General features: G+C 36.6%; 1 protein-coding gene across 4 annotated transcripts in view; it reads left to right on the top strand.

The window, feature by feature from the left end:
- The window catches only part of Tdrd5 (tudor domain containing 5), a 54752-nt gene that overhangs the window by 31927 nt on the left and 5069 nt on the right, over positions 1-17756 (top strand). For 3 of the 4 annotated variants that reach the window (XM_090340330.1, XM_090340334.1, XM_090340333.1), the window contains exons 10-17: positions 2205-2417; positions 2964-3030; positions 7067-7267; positions 7715-7873; positions 9937-10095; positions 14420-14599; positions 15129-15272; positions 15864-16059. In XM_090340330.1, coding sequence (XP_090196456.1) covers positions 2205-2417; positions 2964-3030; positions 7067-7267; positions 7715-7873; positions 9937-10095; positions 14420-14599; positions 15129-15272; positions 15864-16059 — 1319 coding nt within the window. The remainder of the gene's footprint in view (positions 1-2204; positions 2418-2963; positions 3031-7066; positions 7268-7714; positions 7874-9936; positions 10096-14419; positions 14600-15128; positions 15273-15863; positions 16060-17756) is intronic. The other variant, XM_090340332.1, reaches the window with a different exon arrangement.

Genomic DNA, 17756 nt, shown 5'->3' with positions numbered 1-17756 from the left:
AGCAACAGTATTTGCTTATTATATTCAGTTGTTAAAGTTTTACACACTTGTATAGACATAATTTTTTTCATATATTTTTATTGTAAATAATAGAAGTGTTACATTATATTCACCAGGTAAAAGGTGCATTACTTCACAAACATTGATACCCTTTCTCATGTTTTAGTCACCATTTCCATCCCATTACCCCTACCCCTCATCTTATTTCTCCCCCTTCCCTATCCGATTTCAAATAACCAAATGAACATATTTAATTTACCAATATGAGATAACCAAGGGACAGCAAAAGAGATAAGAGATAACATAGTACATTAAGGACAACCGTCACTCATTATATGGCTTTTGTTTCTATATCCTGGAGGTCCTTTTGTTTAGCGTCATACTATATGGCCTTATGTATCTAGATTTTGTTCTATTGTGAATCTCTGCTAGGAGAGCTCAAGGTTTCTACTGATTATGACAAATCAGGGAGACTATTGGGCCTATGTTCCTTTGAATCTGGCTTAACTTCACTTAATATGATTTTTTCTAAGTCTTTCCATTTCCTTACAAATGGGGTGATGTCATTATTTCTGACAGCAGCATAGAATTCCATTGTGTATAAATACCACATCTGTTGATCCCACTCATCAAGTGAGGGACATCTGGGTTGGTTTATAGACCAACCAGATCTAACAGACATAATGTTTTATTTCATAAATTAATATGTATCTATGATATACAAACCCTTAGCCTAATTTTGATTGTTCTAAAAACTAAGCGCCAGTGATTGTATATAGAGATTTCCTTCTTGAACACTTGTTTTTTAAACATGTCATTTGAAATATGATGTAAAAATCAGTGTTAATAAACTCTTCAATAAAAAAAAGTTTTTATTTTTGCCCCCAGTCTCAACAAGGAAGTTGAAGCATGTCTTCTTGTCAATGATATAGTCAGGATCTGAACCCAAGGCTCAAATTTCTGACATATTTCCTAAAGATAAGGCCTTTGGGAACCCACATTTTTGAGGCAGTGAAGAGTTTTTTAAGAAATAATTACTGCAAAAAGGAGAGAATTTTATTTTGGAAATGAATTGAGAATTTGAAAGAGGATAACACAGTGTCTTGAAGGCTGAAGAGAGAAACTCGTAGTTTTGAGAATTAGTAGGTTATTACACATTCATTTTAGAAAGTGCTATTTTTTGGCTGTAGTAAGCTTTGAACTCAGGGTTTCATATATTCTAGACTAAACAGGAACTCTTTTTTTTTTTTTTTTTTGCCAGTCCTGGGCTTGAGCTCAGGGCCTGAGCACTGTCCTTGGACTTTCTCAAGGCTAGAGCTCTACCACTTGAGCCTCAGCACCACTTCTGGCTTTTTTTTCTATATGTGGTACCGAGGAATCGAACCCGGGTCTTCATGCATGCTAGGCAAGCACTTTAACCACTAGGCCAAACTCCCGGCCTAAACAGGAACTCTTATTTCTTACAGGAAGTCTTTATTTTTTGAGCCATACCGCATGCCCTTTTTTATGATTATTTTTTGAAAAGTATCTCACATTATATTCAGGCTATCTTAGACCATAATCCTCCATTTTTTCTGCATTGTTGGGATTACAGATGCACAAAACCATGTCTAGCTTTTTTTTTTTTCCCCTTTCGGGTTATGGGGCTTGAACTGGGCCTGGGTGTTGTCCCTGAGCTCTTCAGCTCAAGGCTACCACCCTCCCCTTGAGCCAAGCCCCACTTTTGGTTTTCTAGAGGTTAATTGGAAATAAGAGTCTCAGATCCTTTTGTGCCTGGGCTGGCTTTGAACCTTGATCCTCAGATCTCAGCCTCCTGAGTAGCTAGGATTACAGGTGTGAGCCACTGCACCTGGCTATGTCTAACTTTTTTATTAAGATTGGGAAGCAAGTTGCAAAATGTTTTTGCCTGGGTTGGCCTCAAACTATGATCCAGCAGATCTCTGCCTCCCAAGTAGTTAGGATAATAGACAGGAGTCACCTACTTAGCAAAACTGGACTGTTCAGAGAAAATAAGAGAAGAAAATGCGTGTATAGTTTCCATACTTTCTCTTTAAAGTTTATTGATGAAGGATTTGAATTATAAAATTGGCATTAATAAATCAAAAAATGTTTTTTCTTTGCTTTATTAAAGACCTTTTTCTTGATGCTTGAATACAAATTAATCTTTTTTCTTCCCCTATGGGTTTCTCTATTGAATTCTACAGGCGTTGTTACTCTAACCAGCTGGTTTCGGATCGATACGTCATGCCAGAACATTTTATCCAACCAGGACATCTCTGTTGTGTAAAGATTTCAGAGGATAAGTGGTGGTATCGCGTTATTATCCATCGCATCCTTGGGAAAAAGGAAGTTGAAGTTTTCTACCCAGACTTTGGGAATATTGGAATTGTTCAGAAGTCCTCTCTGAGGTTCCTCAAGTAAGATTTTGAATTGCACTGTCAAAATTCTGAAGCTGGGATCTCTCTTCCATTTCTCTTACCTTTTCCTCTTCCATCCTTTCTGCCTTCCCTTCTTAGTACAGATTTATCAACTAGTTGCATAGTTTCACAGATGATAGTCTTAAATTCTTTCACTCGACCATAATAATAAATTTCAGTCTCTTAAGAAAATGAGCCATGCTAAGAAGTGGATACAGCAGGAAATTTGTACTGTTCATACCTGTGTTTTTATTGCATTATAAAGCATTTACTGTAATGAGTTTTGTATGTGCTAATTAAGCAAGCACCCTACCACTTAATCTGTTCCTACACCCTTCCTGTTTTTATTCTTTTGGAAACAGAGTCTCAGTGCTAACTTTGGTTGACCTTAAACTTACACTACAGACATGATCCATGGTGACTAGCAGCGTATTAATTGTAAAATTCATGAATTAAATACTTGAAATAACAAATCAAATGATTTAGGGAATCAATAAAATTCAATTTAAACACATGATTAAAGGTTCACATGTTTTTCTACTGCAGGTGCTGCTACACAAAGCTTCCAGCTCAGGCTATCCCTTGTTCTTTGGCTTGGGTGAGACCAATAGAGGTATGTTTGCTTGTTTCCCATTAATCAGCAAACATATTAATGTTTACTATATCAAGAATTATGCTGAGTTCTTAGATACAAAAATCATTGGAACCAGGCCCCCAAAACATCACTGTCTTGATATACAAAGTAGACATGTGTACAGCATGTCATATGCTGTGTCATATTTACTCTAGAGGTTTTATAGCATATGAGAAAGACACTCAAGGAATCATGCCTCTGTTGAAGACAACAGTGTAATAAGTGAAGGTCACAGAAAATAGTTGGCACCTGAGTGGGACTTGGGAATAACTATATACAGAAGTAAAGAGACATTCTGGGCAATGATTGCAAGTGCTGTACTTTTCAGTCCAACAGGCAGTGTAATACGTTTTGTTTTTGCAACAGTGTTAGCACGAACACATGAATAATATATTGTGCTGCAATATGGTAGCACAACTACAACACCACTATACAATAGGAATTTTTCCATTCACTTATAATCTATGGGCACACTGTCATATAGTATGATATCAACCAAAGTAGTGTTACATGTCTGTAAGTAAAAAATGGATGGGCAGGGAGGGTAATGGGTACCAAGACATGTGAAAGGGTATCAATGTATGTGAATTAATGCACCTTCTATCCGGCAAATATCATGTAACCCTTTTACTAATTACAATTAAAAAAATTTAAAAAAATGGATGGGCAGTGGGCAGGACTGCAGTTGAGTGTTAGATTGCTTGCCTGCTAGTATGTGTCAGGCCTTGACTTTGATCCTCAGCATTGCAAACAAGTGATACCTTGTCACCAAGATTTTTTAAGTATAAGAAGTGCTAAAGGAATCTCTTGAAGGAAATGAAACCAGATGGTAACTGACATTTATAGGAAGGAATGAGGATTATGGAAAATGGTTAATACATGGGCAAATAAAGACTATTTTATGGTCTCTGAATTTAAGAGACATACAACTGAATTTAAGAGACGTTTAAAAATAAAATCATGATATTGTATTTTGGTGTTTATAACCTATGTTGATCTATATTTATTCCAAAAGTCTTAATTCTATTTAATAACTTCTACAAATACTACAAACTTGAAAAACACTGTTTGAATGTATAATTTTTAATTTAAGCAATTATTAGTTATTATATTTTGCTATTTTGTTTTTATGAGAGGCACTGAAAAAATATATAGTATTGACAGATTTTTTTTCCTTTTTGAAATGATTTTTAAGGAATGTGTCTTAAATTTTTTTATTTTATTTGCCTCAATTATTGATGATAATCTCTAGTCTTATTTTTGTTAGACAGGGTCTCACCATATCTAACACAAAGTCTCACCAAAAGTAGCCTTCAGCTTGTCCTTTCTTTCTCAGCTTCCTGAGTACTGGGATTTCAGGTGCTTGCCACTGCACCCAGCATTTTTCCCCTTTGGATGATGACTATATTGTGTATATTGCAATATATTGCATATATTGCATATATTGCAGTGTCTGTATTGGGGCTTGAACTCAAAGCCTCTACTCAGCTTTTTTTTTTGGCCAGTCCTAGGCTTACATTTAGGGCCTGAGCACTGTTCTTGGATTTTGTCAAGGCTAGAACTCTACCACTAGGCCAAGCTCCCAGCCCTGCCTCTGGCTTTTTGCTAGCTAAAAGATGAGTCCCTTGAATTTATCTGCCTGGAGTAGCTTTGAACCATGATTCTCAGATTTCAGTCTCCCGATTAGCTAGGATTACAAGCAGTAACCCTGCCCTTTCTCAGTACTTTTGATGTCTACATCTGTAGTGATGTGTTCTTATACATCTAAAATACTGTTTTATCTATATTTTATTTATATCATCTCTCATTTTTATCATTTATAGACTGTGACTTGCCATATTGAATAAGTTTTTGGGGAGTGAGGGGGTCTGGTCCTGAGGCTTGAATTCAGGGCCTGGATGCTGTTCCTGAGCTTTTGTGCTCTACTACTTGAGCCACAGCTCCACTTCTGCTTTTCCTCATAGTTTTTAGTGCAGATAGTCTTCATGGACTTTCCTGCCTAGGTTAGCTTTGAACTGAGATTTTCATATCTCAGCCTCTTAAGTAGCAAGGTTCACAAGTGTGAGCCTCTAGCACCCAGCTTTGACTTGCTTTTTTAAAGAACCAACTTTTGCCAGGTTCTGGTTCCTCACACCTGTAAGTCCTAGCTATTTAGGAGGCTGAGATCTGAGGATCACGGTTCAAAGCCAGCCGGGGAAGAATAGTCTGTGAAATTCTTATCTCCAGTTAACTGGAAGTGCTGGAAGTGGCACTGTGGCTCAGTGGTAGAGTGCTAGCCTTGAGCAAAAAAAGCTCAGGGTCATTTGTATATAATACTGAAATGCCAGTATGGAGAGTACTTTATGGGCTTGCTGCAGAAATGTGTAGGGTTGTACCTAGTTAAAACATGAGTTTATTTTCTTACTGTTCAAAACAGGGAAAATTATTGGAATGAGAAAGTTGTTTCATAACAGCTTGGCTATTTATGCCCTTACCTTGTTTGTCTTTTGGTTTGGGAGAGGATGCCAGCCATTAGAAAGTGTGCCTCATTAAATTTCTTCTTAATGGAGAGTCTGGATATTTTAATTACAAGTTGTATTATAAGAAGTCTAGAGATTATCTGTTATTCATAATTACATCTAAAAGTAAACTTGAAAGAAATTTGAAACATATATATAATATGTGTATTATATATATATGCTTTGTTCCACTTTAAAATAATAGGCTATATAATTAAAATGTGTAAAGTTTACCAGTTAGTATTTAGTTCCTGACTTCCTGTATTTTTTTTCTATTCAACAGGCAGTTTATGAATACAATGCAGCTTGTTAACTCCCTCTCAACTTTTTCAACTCTTTGACCACCTCTTTTCCTCCCTTCCTTAATTTTGTAGTATATGTAGGAATGAATTTTTTTTTTGCCAGTCCTGGGCCTTGAACCCAGGGCCTGAGCACTGTCCTTGGGCTTTCTCTGTACTAGAGCTCTATCTACTTCTTGAGCCACAGCACCACTTCCAGCTTTTTTCTATGTATGTGGTACTGAGGAATTGAACCCAGGTCTTCATGCATGCTAGGCAAGTACTCTATCACTAGGCCAGACTCCCGGCCCATGCAATGAATTTTTTTTTTAATTAAAGAATTTATTAACATTGATTTTTACATCATATTTCAAATGACACATTTAACAAACAAGACTTCCTGTATTTCCTTTTAAATGAGAATATTTTCTGCTTGTTTCAATAGAATAGATGAGTGGTGCTAGTTTCACACTTAATTTAAACCCTACTTCGAATGATGTACTTCTTTATCAAGTCAGACATTTTAATCGTGTCTAGGTTTAAGGTCTCCTTTATTTGGCAAGATACCACCTCCAGCCTCTAAGAAAGTTGGTATCTTTTTTATAATCTATCGTGTGTATTTCTGGATATAAATGTGATATTTATACACAGTTGTCTTAAAAAGAAATTCTAGGATGGTTGAATCAAGAATGTACTTTGAAGGCATAACCAATAAAGGAAAAAAGCTACTGATTTTTCAAAACAAAAAAGTTCAGGGTCAGCACCCTGGCCCTGAGTTCAAATCGCAGGACCAACCAAAAAAAAAAATAACTTTTCCTATTTTGCCTTTGTTAGAAGCATGTTTTCTTACTTTGTTGTTCTTTTTTCCAATATCAAAGCTTAGGTTTTTAATTTCTAGCTTTTCTTTAGGTAGATATCATAGTTTTTCTGTGTATAATTTTTACTGCTTAGCTGGACACTGTGGCTCACACCTGTAATTCTAGCTACTTTTGATTTTGACCTAGTAATTTGTTAACTTGCCAGTTCTTTTAGGTTTTATTTCTGGGGGAAGGTTGGTCTAATGATCTGTTTTTGAAACAGTTTCTCGTGAGATGAATATTTTCCACAGTCATATGTGCTATTCTTTTATAGTTTTATTTTTCCACTTGAAGCTTTAGCATACCAATGATCCATTTTCATATTGACAACTGTAATACATGTTTAGATCTACAGTATAACATAAATATCTTGGTATTTCAGGAACACTGGACATCCCGAGCTATTTTGCAGTTCCAGAAGTTGTGTGGTTTGAAGCCATTAGTGGGAGTGGTGAATGAATATATTGATGGAATCCTAAACATTTTTCTGTGTGATACATCATCCAATGAAGATATCTATTTCCATCATGTCTTGAAAACAGAGGGCCATGCTATTATATGTCGAGAAAATGTACCTTCTAAGGTAGGAGCAGGATGGACATATTTTTGTTCAATTCAACACTTTAGGATGCAAGAGATTTTTAATGCAAAAGATTATTTGACTTTTTAATCTTAGAGACATGTATGAAACTTCTTGCTTTTTAGTATACAACATCACTTAATCCTCAGATGACCCATAAACATTTTGTAAAAACATTTAACTGTCTTGTAGATGTGAATACTTTAATATTAAATGATCAAATAGCTCTAGTTAAGGCTATACTAGAGAACAACCTTTATTTTGTAATAATTAATAGTGGTAGCTTTATAACTACACATATTGGTCTTAGAACATCTCTCCATATTGAAATGTTTTAGCTAGGAGATTTTAGAAGATGATGTGCTTTTATTTAAAAATTCTGTGAAGTGTTAAATCATTTCAGGTTTACTCTTTTAATTATGTAACTTAAATATTCTTTTTTTAATCTAGGGTTTCAAAAACCTAAATCCTTTAGCTTTATATACTAAATCCTGTAGAGAGCCAGATGATGTGGTTTTGACAGAACTGGGTTATCCTTCTCAGCAGCACTGTTTAAATGAAAACCCAGAGAAAAGTCCACAGATCAAAGATAGCACGTTACATACTTTGGTAAGGAGTTTCACAAATATTATAATTACTGTTATTTTAAGCATAATAACCATCATTTTTATAGGTGAGGGAAATGAGGCTTTCCAGACTTAGGAAATATTGGGACTTTTATACAATTGCCTTGTCTCTCACACAATTAATTGCCTTGTCTCTCACTATTGCTGGTTTTAACCTTTTCATTAGACTTGTTTCCTCCTGAACTATTGTCATGAACTACATGCCCTTGTTTTCCTGCATGTGTTCCTCTCCTATACTACTCATAGTCTTTCTCAACTGCTTTCTTGTAAACATGTTGCTAGACCTCCCTTCCACCCACAGTAATATTATATCTTTTTAATTATGTGTTCTAGCCAAAGGTATAATAGCAACACTTATATAACTTATATTATTACATCACTGACACTGTAATATACTCACAGTGTGTTAGCTAATTTAATCTTCTTTACAATAGTATTTCACCTAAGCTAGATAAAGGGAAAGTGAAACCATAGTTAAAAACTTCAAAGTTGTATATGTGTTTCCATTTCCTTTTTTCATGCATGTGGTGAACTCATGGCCTTGCTAGGCAAATACTCTACCTCTTAGCTATTCCCCAGAATTCTTATTTATATTTGTTTTTGAGAATGGGAAAGTTAATGAGATCCCGAGTTTGCTTTGAACTTTTTTCTTCTGGGTCTGCTTCCCAAGAAGTTAGGATCACAGGCAGGTACCACCATGCCTACCTTCTGGGTTGGTTTTTTTTTTTTTGGTTTTTGTTTTTAGTACTAGGGTTTGAACTTAAGGCCTTGTGTTGCCTACCATGTACTTTACTACTTATGCCACTTCTTAAATGGGTCCTTTGTGAGTCTTGTATTACTCAGGACAAAAGATGCTGGACTAAGAATATACAATATGGCCAAGGTCCAAAATGTTTTGTTCATTTATATAACAAGGCTTTGTATAGTCTTTAAAAAGTATTGTTTAGTATGAATTGTATGTACCTATATTCATACATATGATTTCAGTAGATATTTACTTAATTCTAAAAGATAAGATGTGTCGAGAGCAGTGGCTCAAGGCCTGTAATCTTAGCTACTCAGGAGGCTGAGATCTGAGGATTGTGGTTTGAAGTGAGCCATGAGACTCTTATCTTCAATTAACCACTCAAAAACCAGAAGTGGTGCTGTGTCCCAAGTGGCAGAGCACTAGCCTTGAGTACAAACTGCTTAGGGACAGCACTGAAGGCCCAAGTTCAAGCCTCACAACCAAGGGGGAAAAAAAGTCAAGACCCCTTTGACTACTAAGATAATTAACTTGTTATAAAAGTATGTGTGAGCTAGGGAATGGTGAGGTTGCATGTAATCCTAGGAGTATTATAAATTCAAGACATTGTCAAAGATAAAGTATGAATGTCAAAGATAAAGTATGAATGTTTCTGCTGCATGCCAAAATAGTATAAGGAGTTTAGATTTCTAGTTAATGTTGAAATCAACTAGACTTGTTTAACCCATAACAAACCCAAATTTTACTTGAGTATCAATCATTGCTAAAGAAGAATTACATTTCTTTAGTGAATTGAATTCAACTTTTAACACTTTGTTAGCTCATTTTGTATGTTGTGTAGCAGAACTCTCAGGTTACACAGACATACCTACCTTTGTAGACCTAATCCTCTGAGGATTCCTCCTTTTGAATTAAGTATCTTTTCTAGTTTGTGTTATCTCCTTTATTGCATCTTCTCAAACACCCACCCTTCTCTGAGTAATATTTTGGACATGTCTTTATGTTGGCTGTACTCAGAAAACTATGCTGTGATTATCAATTGTTTGTTTCCCTTTATATTTTTACTTCCTTTAAAGCTAGGACCTGTAGAGATTGTTTATACACACTCAAAACATGCCTGAAATAGTTTTAACAGAATTGGAAACCTAGGGTCAATGGATAACGTTAGAATACCACACTTGTATGAACAAAAGTGAAAATACCCTCTAAAATAGTGAAAATACCCTCTAAAATTTATAAATATATAGACTTTGGAAATAGCATTATTATTAAAAACAAAATTTTTCTTTCATGCCTACTAGCAGGATGTTAATAATGAAAAGTCTTTAAGTGACCTTAAATCTGTGCCAAAGGAACTATTAAATGATTCTGAATTTAGTCCACTGAAAACCCATAAGACCTGTGAAGAAGATCCTAAGTGGGCCATCCTGGAGCCAAACAACCTGAAAGAAGAAAATGAGGTAAGTGGAGGAAAGGTAGTATCGTTTTTTTTGTTTTTAAATTTTTAATTAATATAAATCATAAATGAAGAAAGGGGCCCAGGAGTATGGTCTAGTGGTAGAGTGCTTTCCTAGCATGCACAAAGCTCTGTGTTCAATTCCTTAGTACCACATACACAAAAAAAGCCAGAAGTGGTGCTGTGGCTCAAGTGATAGAGTACTGGCCTTGAGAAAGCCCAAGGACAGTGCTTAGGCCCTGAGTTCAAGCCCCGGGCCTTTGCAGGGGAAAAAAATGAATAGTACAACTACTTTTGGTGTCATACTGCATCTCTCAAAGATGAGTTAATCTCTCTCTGAAAGTCACCAAGACTAAAGGCATGCAGTATAACACAGGAAAAAGAAAACATTATTAAGCTTCAATGTGCATATTACTATCCTGTAGCTGTGAGCCAATATCAAGTAGATTGTATTTCAAAGTCAGCTTGGGCAGGAAAGTTCATGAGACTCTTATTTGTAGTTAACCTCCAAAAAGCTGGAAGTGGGATAACTGATTCAAGTGACAGATTGCCAGCCTTGAGCAAAAAAGCTCAGGACAGGCGTTGAGTTCAAGCCTCAGGATTGGCCCAGAAAAAAAAAAAAAAAAAAAAAGGATAAAAAACGTCAATGGGGAAACATGCTTACAACTTCTATTCATTATGACCGTGTAAATTCATTTCACTTATGAAGGATAGCTTTACAAGATACATTAGGTTAAGCTGGGTACTCGTGGCTCACACCTAACTACTAAAGAGGCTGAAATTTGAAGACCAAGATTCAGAGCCAGCCAGGCAGGAAAATCCATGAGACTCTTATTTCCAGTTAACCATCAGAAGCACCATGACTGATGACAAAAAGGGCTTGAATGATGTAATTTCATGTACACCTTGCTTTTTTGGAGTTTGTGTTTAGAAATCTGCTATTCTAATACATTTGTTGTTACAAATAATCTGTCACTTCTTTGGAGCCTCAGCGTTTTTTCCCTGCCCCCTTCCCCACCCAATCCTCCAATCCTGGGTCTTGAACTCTGGGCCTGGGCACTGTCCCTGAGCCTCTTTGTGCCTAAGACTAGCGCTCTACCACAGCACCTCTTGAAAAAAAAAAAGTGCTGGGCGTGGTAGCTTACACCTGTAATCGTAGCTACTCAGGAAGCTGAGATCTGAGGATCAAGGTTCAAAGCCAGCCTAGGCACAAAAGGACCTGAGACTCTTATCTCCAATTAACCTCTAGAAAAGGGAAGTGGGGCTTGGCTCAAGGGTAGGGTGGTAGCATTTAGCTGAATAGCTCAGGGACAGTGCCCAGGCCAAATTAAAGCCCCATGACCCACAAAAAAGAACTTTTTTTTCTTCTTTTTTTTCTTTCTGGCCAGTCCTGGGCTTGAGCTCAGGGCCTGAACACTGTCCTTGGACTTTCTCAAGGCTAGAGCTCTACCACTTGAGCTTCAGCACCACTTCTGGCTTTTTTCTATGTATGTGGTACTGAGGAATTGAACCTGGGTCTTTGTGCCTCCTAGGCAAGCACTCTACCACTAGGCCAAACTCCTAGTCCCTTTTTTTTTCTTTTTATAGTTCTTGGTGTTGATTTTCCCTCAGCCTGTATCATTCCATGTAGCAGGTGGCAGTTTGCTGTGCCTTTTTAAAAATTATATATTAATTTAAAATAAAATATATATAAATTAAGTAGTTGTACAGAGAGGTTCCAGTCAGCAAATCAGTTTATAAGTACTGTGCATCTTGATCTGTATCATCCATTTCATCATTCTCTGCCGTCCTTCCCAACCCCAACTATTAGTGTGTATCTGATAACAGAATTCAGTCATGAAATAATCCCTCCAAATAATGTCATTTTTCTACAGCTGTATTCAAGAGAGTTCTTTGTCTTTGGTTTTCATGATGCTGATTATACTTTGGGCATAGATTTTCTGCATGGGGTACATTTCTTTAACAAGTTTTCAGCCATTCTTCCATTTGTTTTTTTTTCATCACTGGAATTGGAATCCAGGGCCTTCTGCATGTCAAGCAATCACTCTACACTTCAAGGGATATAACCCTAGACCTTGAAATCCTTTTTCTACATTATACTCTTTCTCTTCTACTACTTTGATCACATAAATAATACTTGGGAATTGTCCCACAAGTCTCTGAGGCGCTTAAATTTTTCCTAATTTTCTATATTATTCAGATTAAGTAACTTTGTTATTATATTTTATTGTTGAGGTGATGTATAGAGGGGTTACAGTCACATTAAGTAACTTATGGATCTGTTTTCAAGTTAATACTGTTTCTTCTCTTTTCTGACTTGTTAAAAAGAAGGCCAGGGATTTCAATTCAGTGTAAAAACTGTTTTGATATCAAATGTCCCACGAAGATTCATATATAATGCTTTAGTTTCCAACTGGTGGCACTATTGAGAGGTGGTGAAAGCTTCAGGAAGAGATAGGGATATGCCTTCCTTCACTGTCACTCTCTGCTTCTCTGCTTTCCTCTGCCATGTCCTTCTACCATGATGTATCTGCCTCAAAGCAATGGAACCAGCCAATTTAGATCGAAAGCATGAGCCAATTAAACTTTGTTCCTTTAAGTTTTCTCAGGTATTTTATCACATTGATGGACAACTGACAGTATAGAAAATTGGTATCAGGAGTAGGTTTGTTGCTGTGGCTTTACCTGATATGGTTCAGAAGCTTTTCAAACTGGTTTGTGGGAGGAATCTGGAAAAGTTCGGAGGAGGTGGCTAGAGAAAGCCTAGAATGCTGTAGCAGAATTTGATGGGTGAGTGTGATAATAACCAGAATGCTAAAAGAAATGTGGACCACACTAATGAAGTTTCTATGGAAATGAGAACTCTTACTGGGAATTGATGTAGAATCCTTTTACATTACATTCTGTCAAATAATTGCCAACATTTTGTCCAGGTCCTGAGATTTTGTGTAAGGCTGAATTTAAACTTGCTGGGATGGTCGGGAGGAAAAAACTGAAAGCAGCACACCATCTGGAGTATGAAATAGATATTACTACTTTTCAGACAGAGTATGTTTAGAATTGGGAACCAGGATTTGGAAAACTTATTGATTGGCCAGAGAAGAAGCACATTTAAGGTTGTAGACTAGTAAGATGTAATTGATGAAGTGCAAGGTCCTGACATGAGACCCCCAGTGCTGCACACAACATTAGTTGTACTCTTAACAGTTCTATCTGTTGACATAGGGTCTCCTTCCTATCTGGTCATGTACCTGGACATGCCACCAAACCCAAATTGTTCCAGTGAGCAGAGTCTTATGAAATTTTTCTGCCTTGACCTCCCACAAAGTTAGGATGACAAATGCATACCACTGTTCCAAGCTGTGTTGAGGAATCTTTTGAAATGTTCTATCCTGGCTGGCTATAAACGATGATACTCCTGTTATCCACCTCCACAGAAGTTGGGATTATAGGCATGAGCTGCCAGCACCTGGCTAGGTGGAATGGCATGAACCTTGGAGGGTCAGAAACAGAATGAGGGAGTATTTCAGATCCCAAGAGTAACAAAGTCATGTGCTAAAAGTTCAGTACAGTAATGGTACCTGTGGTATTATTGGAAAGTGGTAAGAACTTTAGGAGGCAGGACCTAGTTGGAGGAAATAGCTTAATGGGGGCATATTTTTGAAGGATGTCTCTTGTCCTCTGCTTGCTGCTTTCTTTACTTAGCTTCCTAAACATCATGAGGTGAGAAGCCTCCTCTGTTACATGTTCTGTGATACTATGCTTTGCTTCTGTCCCATAGCAACAGATGTGAATGACCCCAAACAAATTCTGAAAGCATGAAGCAAAATAAACTTTCTTCTTTTAAATTGTTTCTTAGCTTTCTATCACTGTGACAAACTATGTAACAACTAAAGCTTTTATTATGTTTGTATAACGATCAGTTTTACCCTTTAGAAACCTTTGACTCTCCAGAAGGACCTCAGGCCTTCCACAGATGGAAGAGAGGTAATTGCCTGAGTTCTTGGAAGAGGGAAGGCTGTCTGGAGATAGTAGCACTCTGATTTGTATTTGTCTCTAAAAATCTCACCTCTAAAATTCTCCTGAATTTGGATTGTTCTACTTCTGGGGACTCCTTAAATAGCTGTTTGTTTTCCTGTATCCAAGATATAGATGGCATTTTTCCTCTTCTTTTTGACCATAGGTTTGTAATTTAAATCCATTGATACTTTGGCATTTAAACTTTATTTCCTACTCAGAGACAAAAGAAAACTATAAACCTAAATTTTAAAATACACTTGTATACAAGTATCAGTGATAATTTTTCTTTGTGCCCTGATGCTTTCTAGGATGAGATTCCTACTGGAATGCCATGCCTGGAGTCAGTGACCACAGGTGATGATATTTGGGATGAGAACTGGTTACCACTGCGGGCTAGAATGGGAAAAGGTGATGCTGCCCCCCACCTGTTTACCTCAAGCCTTGTTGGAAAGGAACAGTACTCATCATGTGAAGAAATGCCACAGAAGGTTAGGACCTAAGGATAATGGCAAAAGAAAATTTATATTTAATTGGCCTTGAGAAAGCTATGAGGATTGGTCAGGCTATAATTCAAAAGAATTCATGAAAGGTTGGGTTTTTTTGACGTGGTAGTTGTAAGGGCTAGAACAGAGACAAATGAAAGATTATTTGAATACTTGACATTTTAAATGTTATTTGTATTTTTTTTATCATTTGCCCCTACTGAAAGCTTTAGCAATTTATCTTCTCTAATTTTATGCTTAACTGTATTAAAAAAGAAATAGGCAGTCAAGTTGTTCCTTAGTATTTATTTGTACCTTTTAAATACTAATCAAAAAAGCATCTACCCAGAAAAGTGATATTTAACCCTATAAACAGGGCTGTATTTATTTTTATGAGATCCAAGAGTTTAAAATACTGGGTACAGATCAGTAATGTATTACCTCGAAAATAATCTATGTGTTCCTTCCATGCCCAAGTCATTCTGTTCTGGGATGTTGTATCAAGTTACCTGTTGCATATTTTTTCTTTATATAGGACTGGTGTTTTTCTACATCTGAAGATATATGGGATAGTTCAGGGCAACATGCAGGCCTTGTGAGTGGAATGAACATAGAAAATCAAAAAACAGAAGGGCTGGGTGCTCCAGAAAAAAATACTGGTACAGCCAGAATTGAAATGGTAAATATGTAGTGAGTCTTATTGTGATGGTTTTTAGAGTAAAAATTGGGGCTTATGCCTTCTGTCATCATATTGTAGGGTACTGATACATAAAATGTAGAATGGGATTTAAAATTACCTTCTGAAGAATAAACTAAAGACCAGAATTAAAGCTTTGATTAAACTCATATTAGGGATAATTAGGCTCCTCCCATAACTTAGGCATAAATTCGAAGCTCTATATCTTCCTCAGTCCCAACCAATATCACACTGTTTTGGCAGAAAGGATTAACCATGGCAAAAAAAAATTACATATGTTTCCTGTTTCTCAAATACGTATGGAGCAGGACAGTTTATCATTCCTCTCTTCTCTAGATCATGTTTGTTAATTATAACCTTTTCTGTGATCTGCCTGCTCCCCACGTATGTATCATCTATCTTATTCACCAAAGTTTTCTTAAATATGTTAAAGAGCTTCTTAAAGAATTGGTTTTTTAAAGTTTTATTTACTACATGAAAATATTTGGGTTTTGTGTAAGGAAACGAAAAAGGACTTAATTCATGTTATATTAATAGTGACTTTCTTTGCTCCATTTTGTAACAAACTTAAAGGATCCTTTGGATTCTTCCACACTGCCTAAACTGGAAGAACTCTACATCTCTCTTACCCCACCACAGTTATCAAGAGAAGTGAGCCAGTTTGAACCTAGACACATTCAGACTCAACCGAAGTACAGCCAGCTGTCCACACAGTTGTCTCCCTCATCTCCTGCAGTGGATGAATCTCCAGAAAAATTCTCTCCATCTGGTAGGTTTACATTCACTTGTGTGCTCACACTTGACAAATAGCTGTGTTAAAAAAAATACAAACTTTCAGTTAACCTTTTTCAGAACATTACTTGAAAGATTGCAGGCATTAACATTTGTTCTAAGACCTCATCTTAATTTTCAGTTCACTTAGTGCCTTTAACTTTACCATTCTTTTTTCTCTGCCATTTTGATAGAGGGTTTCACATGTATATAGAATAAAATGGTTCTTTTGAGTATTAGCAATTTAATACAATCAGTATTTTCATCAACCTGAAAAGTGCCTTTGTGCGTCTTTGTAGTCAGTCTCCCTCCCCACCACCGATTTACTGGCCTCTTAACCTGTCACTGCCTAGAATCATGTAAATAGTTTATGTCTGACTTCTTTCATTTACCAAAATGTTGTAGTCCCACTTCTATTTTATATTTATTTCCTTAGAAGTAAATGTTTGCAGGGGCCAGGAGTTTGGCCTAGTGGTAGAGTGCCTGCCTAACATGCATAAAGACCCGGGTTTGATTCCTAGGTACCACATACATAGAAAAAGCCAGAAGTGGTGCTATTGCTCAAGATAGAGCACTAGCCTTGAGAAAAGCCCAAGGACAGTTCTCAGGCCCTGAGCTCAAGCCCAGGACTGGCCAAAAAAAAATATATGTTTTGCTAAAGTGGCCTTAAAATTTACATTTTTACCTAGCCAGGTATAAAAGTTTCAGTTGCTCATTCAAGCCCCATTTGCTGGGGCTTGAACTCAGGGCCTGGGTTCTGTCCCTGAGCTTCTCTTTGCTCAAGGCTTGCACTCTACCACTTGAGTTACAATGCCACTTCCAGTTTTTTCTGTTTATATGGTATGAGTAATCAAACCTAAGGCTTCATGCATGTAGTCCCAGCCCCGTTTTGATATTTTGAATTTTGGCAAATAGTAGTATTGTAATTTTGCATTTTTTTATTTACCATGATATTAGCAATCTTTTCGTGCAAAGATATAAATGCATATCTTCATTGCCTTTCAATAGACTTGTTTTCTTCATCTCAGATAGAATTTCAGAATTTCAGAGAAATTCAATCACTTATTTTTCCACTTATTGATTTATAATTCAATTTCACTGATCAGAGAAGAAAATCCTCTCAAACCTTTTAATTGTTGACATTTACTAGCCTAGAGTAGTAAATTGCTTCATGCTCTAGATAGTAATGTGCAGACTGATGCTAGGTAGATGAATTAAGTTGATAATGTTGTATTCTATATAACTTTTGGTCAGGTATTGAGATGTAATTGTTGAACGTTCACAATATTTTAGATTTGTCTTTCAGTTATCTAAGGTTTTGCTTCAAATATTTTGAAGCTCTTATTATGATTATTTCACCCTTTTGTCTTGGTAGTACCCTGCTTTGAAATCCACTTTCAATTATATTTCATTTTTTTTCTACCAGTCCTGGGCCTTGGACTCAGGGCACTGTCCTTGGGCTTTCTCAAGGCTAGAGCTCTACCACTTGAGCCACAGCACCATTTCTGGCTTTTCTTCTATGTATATGGTACCGAGGAATCGAACCCAGGTCTTCATGCAAACTAGGCAAGAACTCTACTACTAGGCTAAACTCCCAGCCCTTATATTTCATTTTTAACTCTGCATTATTATAGTAGCTTTTGTATAAATGGCTTGCAATTTGATCTTGATTGGCTTGACTCTTTGTGTTTTGGG

This window comes from Megascapheus bottae, chromosome 10 (assembly GCF_031878675.1).
Source record: "Megascapheus bottae isolate mThoBot1 chromosome 10, mThoBot2.hap1, whole genome shotgun sequence".
Lineage (NCBI taxonomy): Eukaryota > Metazoa > Chordata > Mammalia > Rodentia > Geomyidae > Megascapheus > Megascapheus bottae.
Note: the sequence above shows the minus strand (reverse complement) of the source record. Positions and strands in the feature narration are given on the sequence as shown.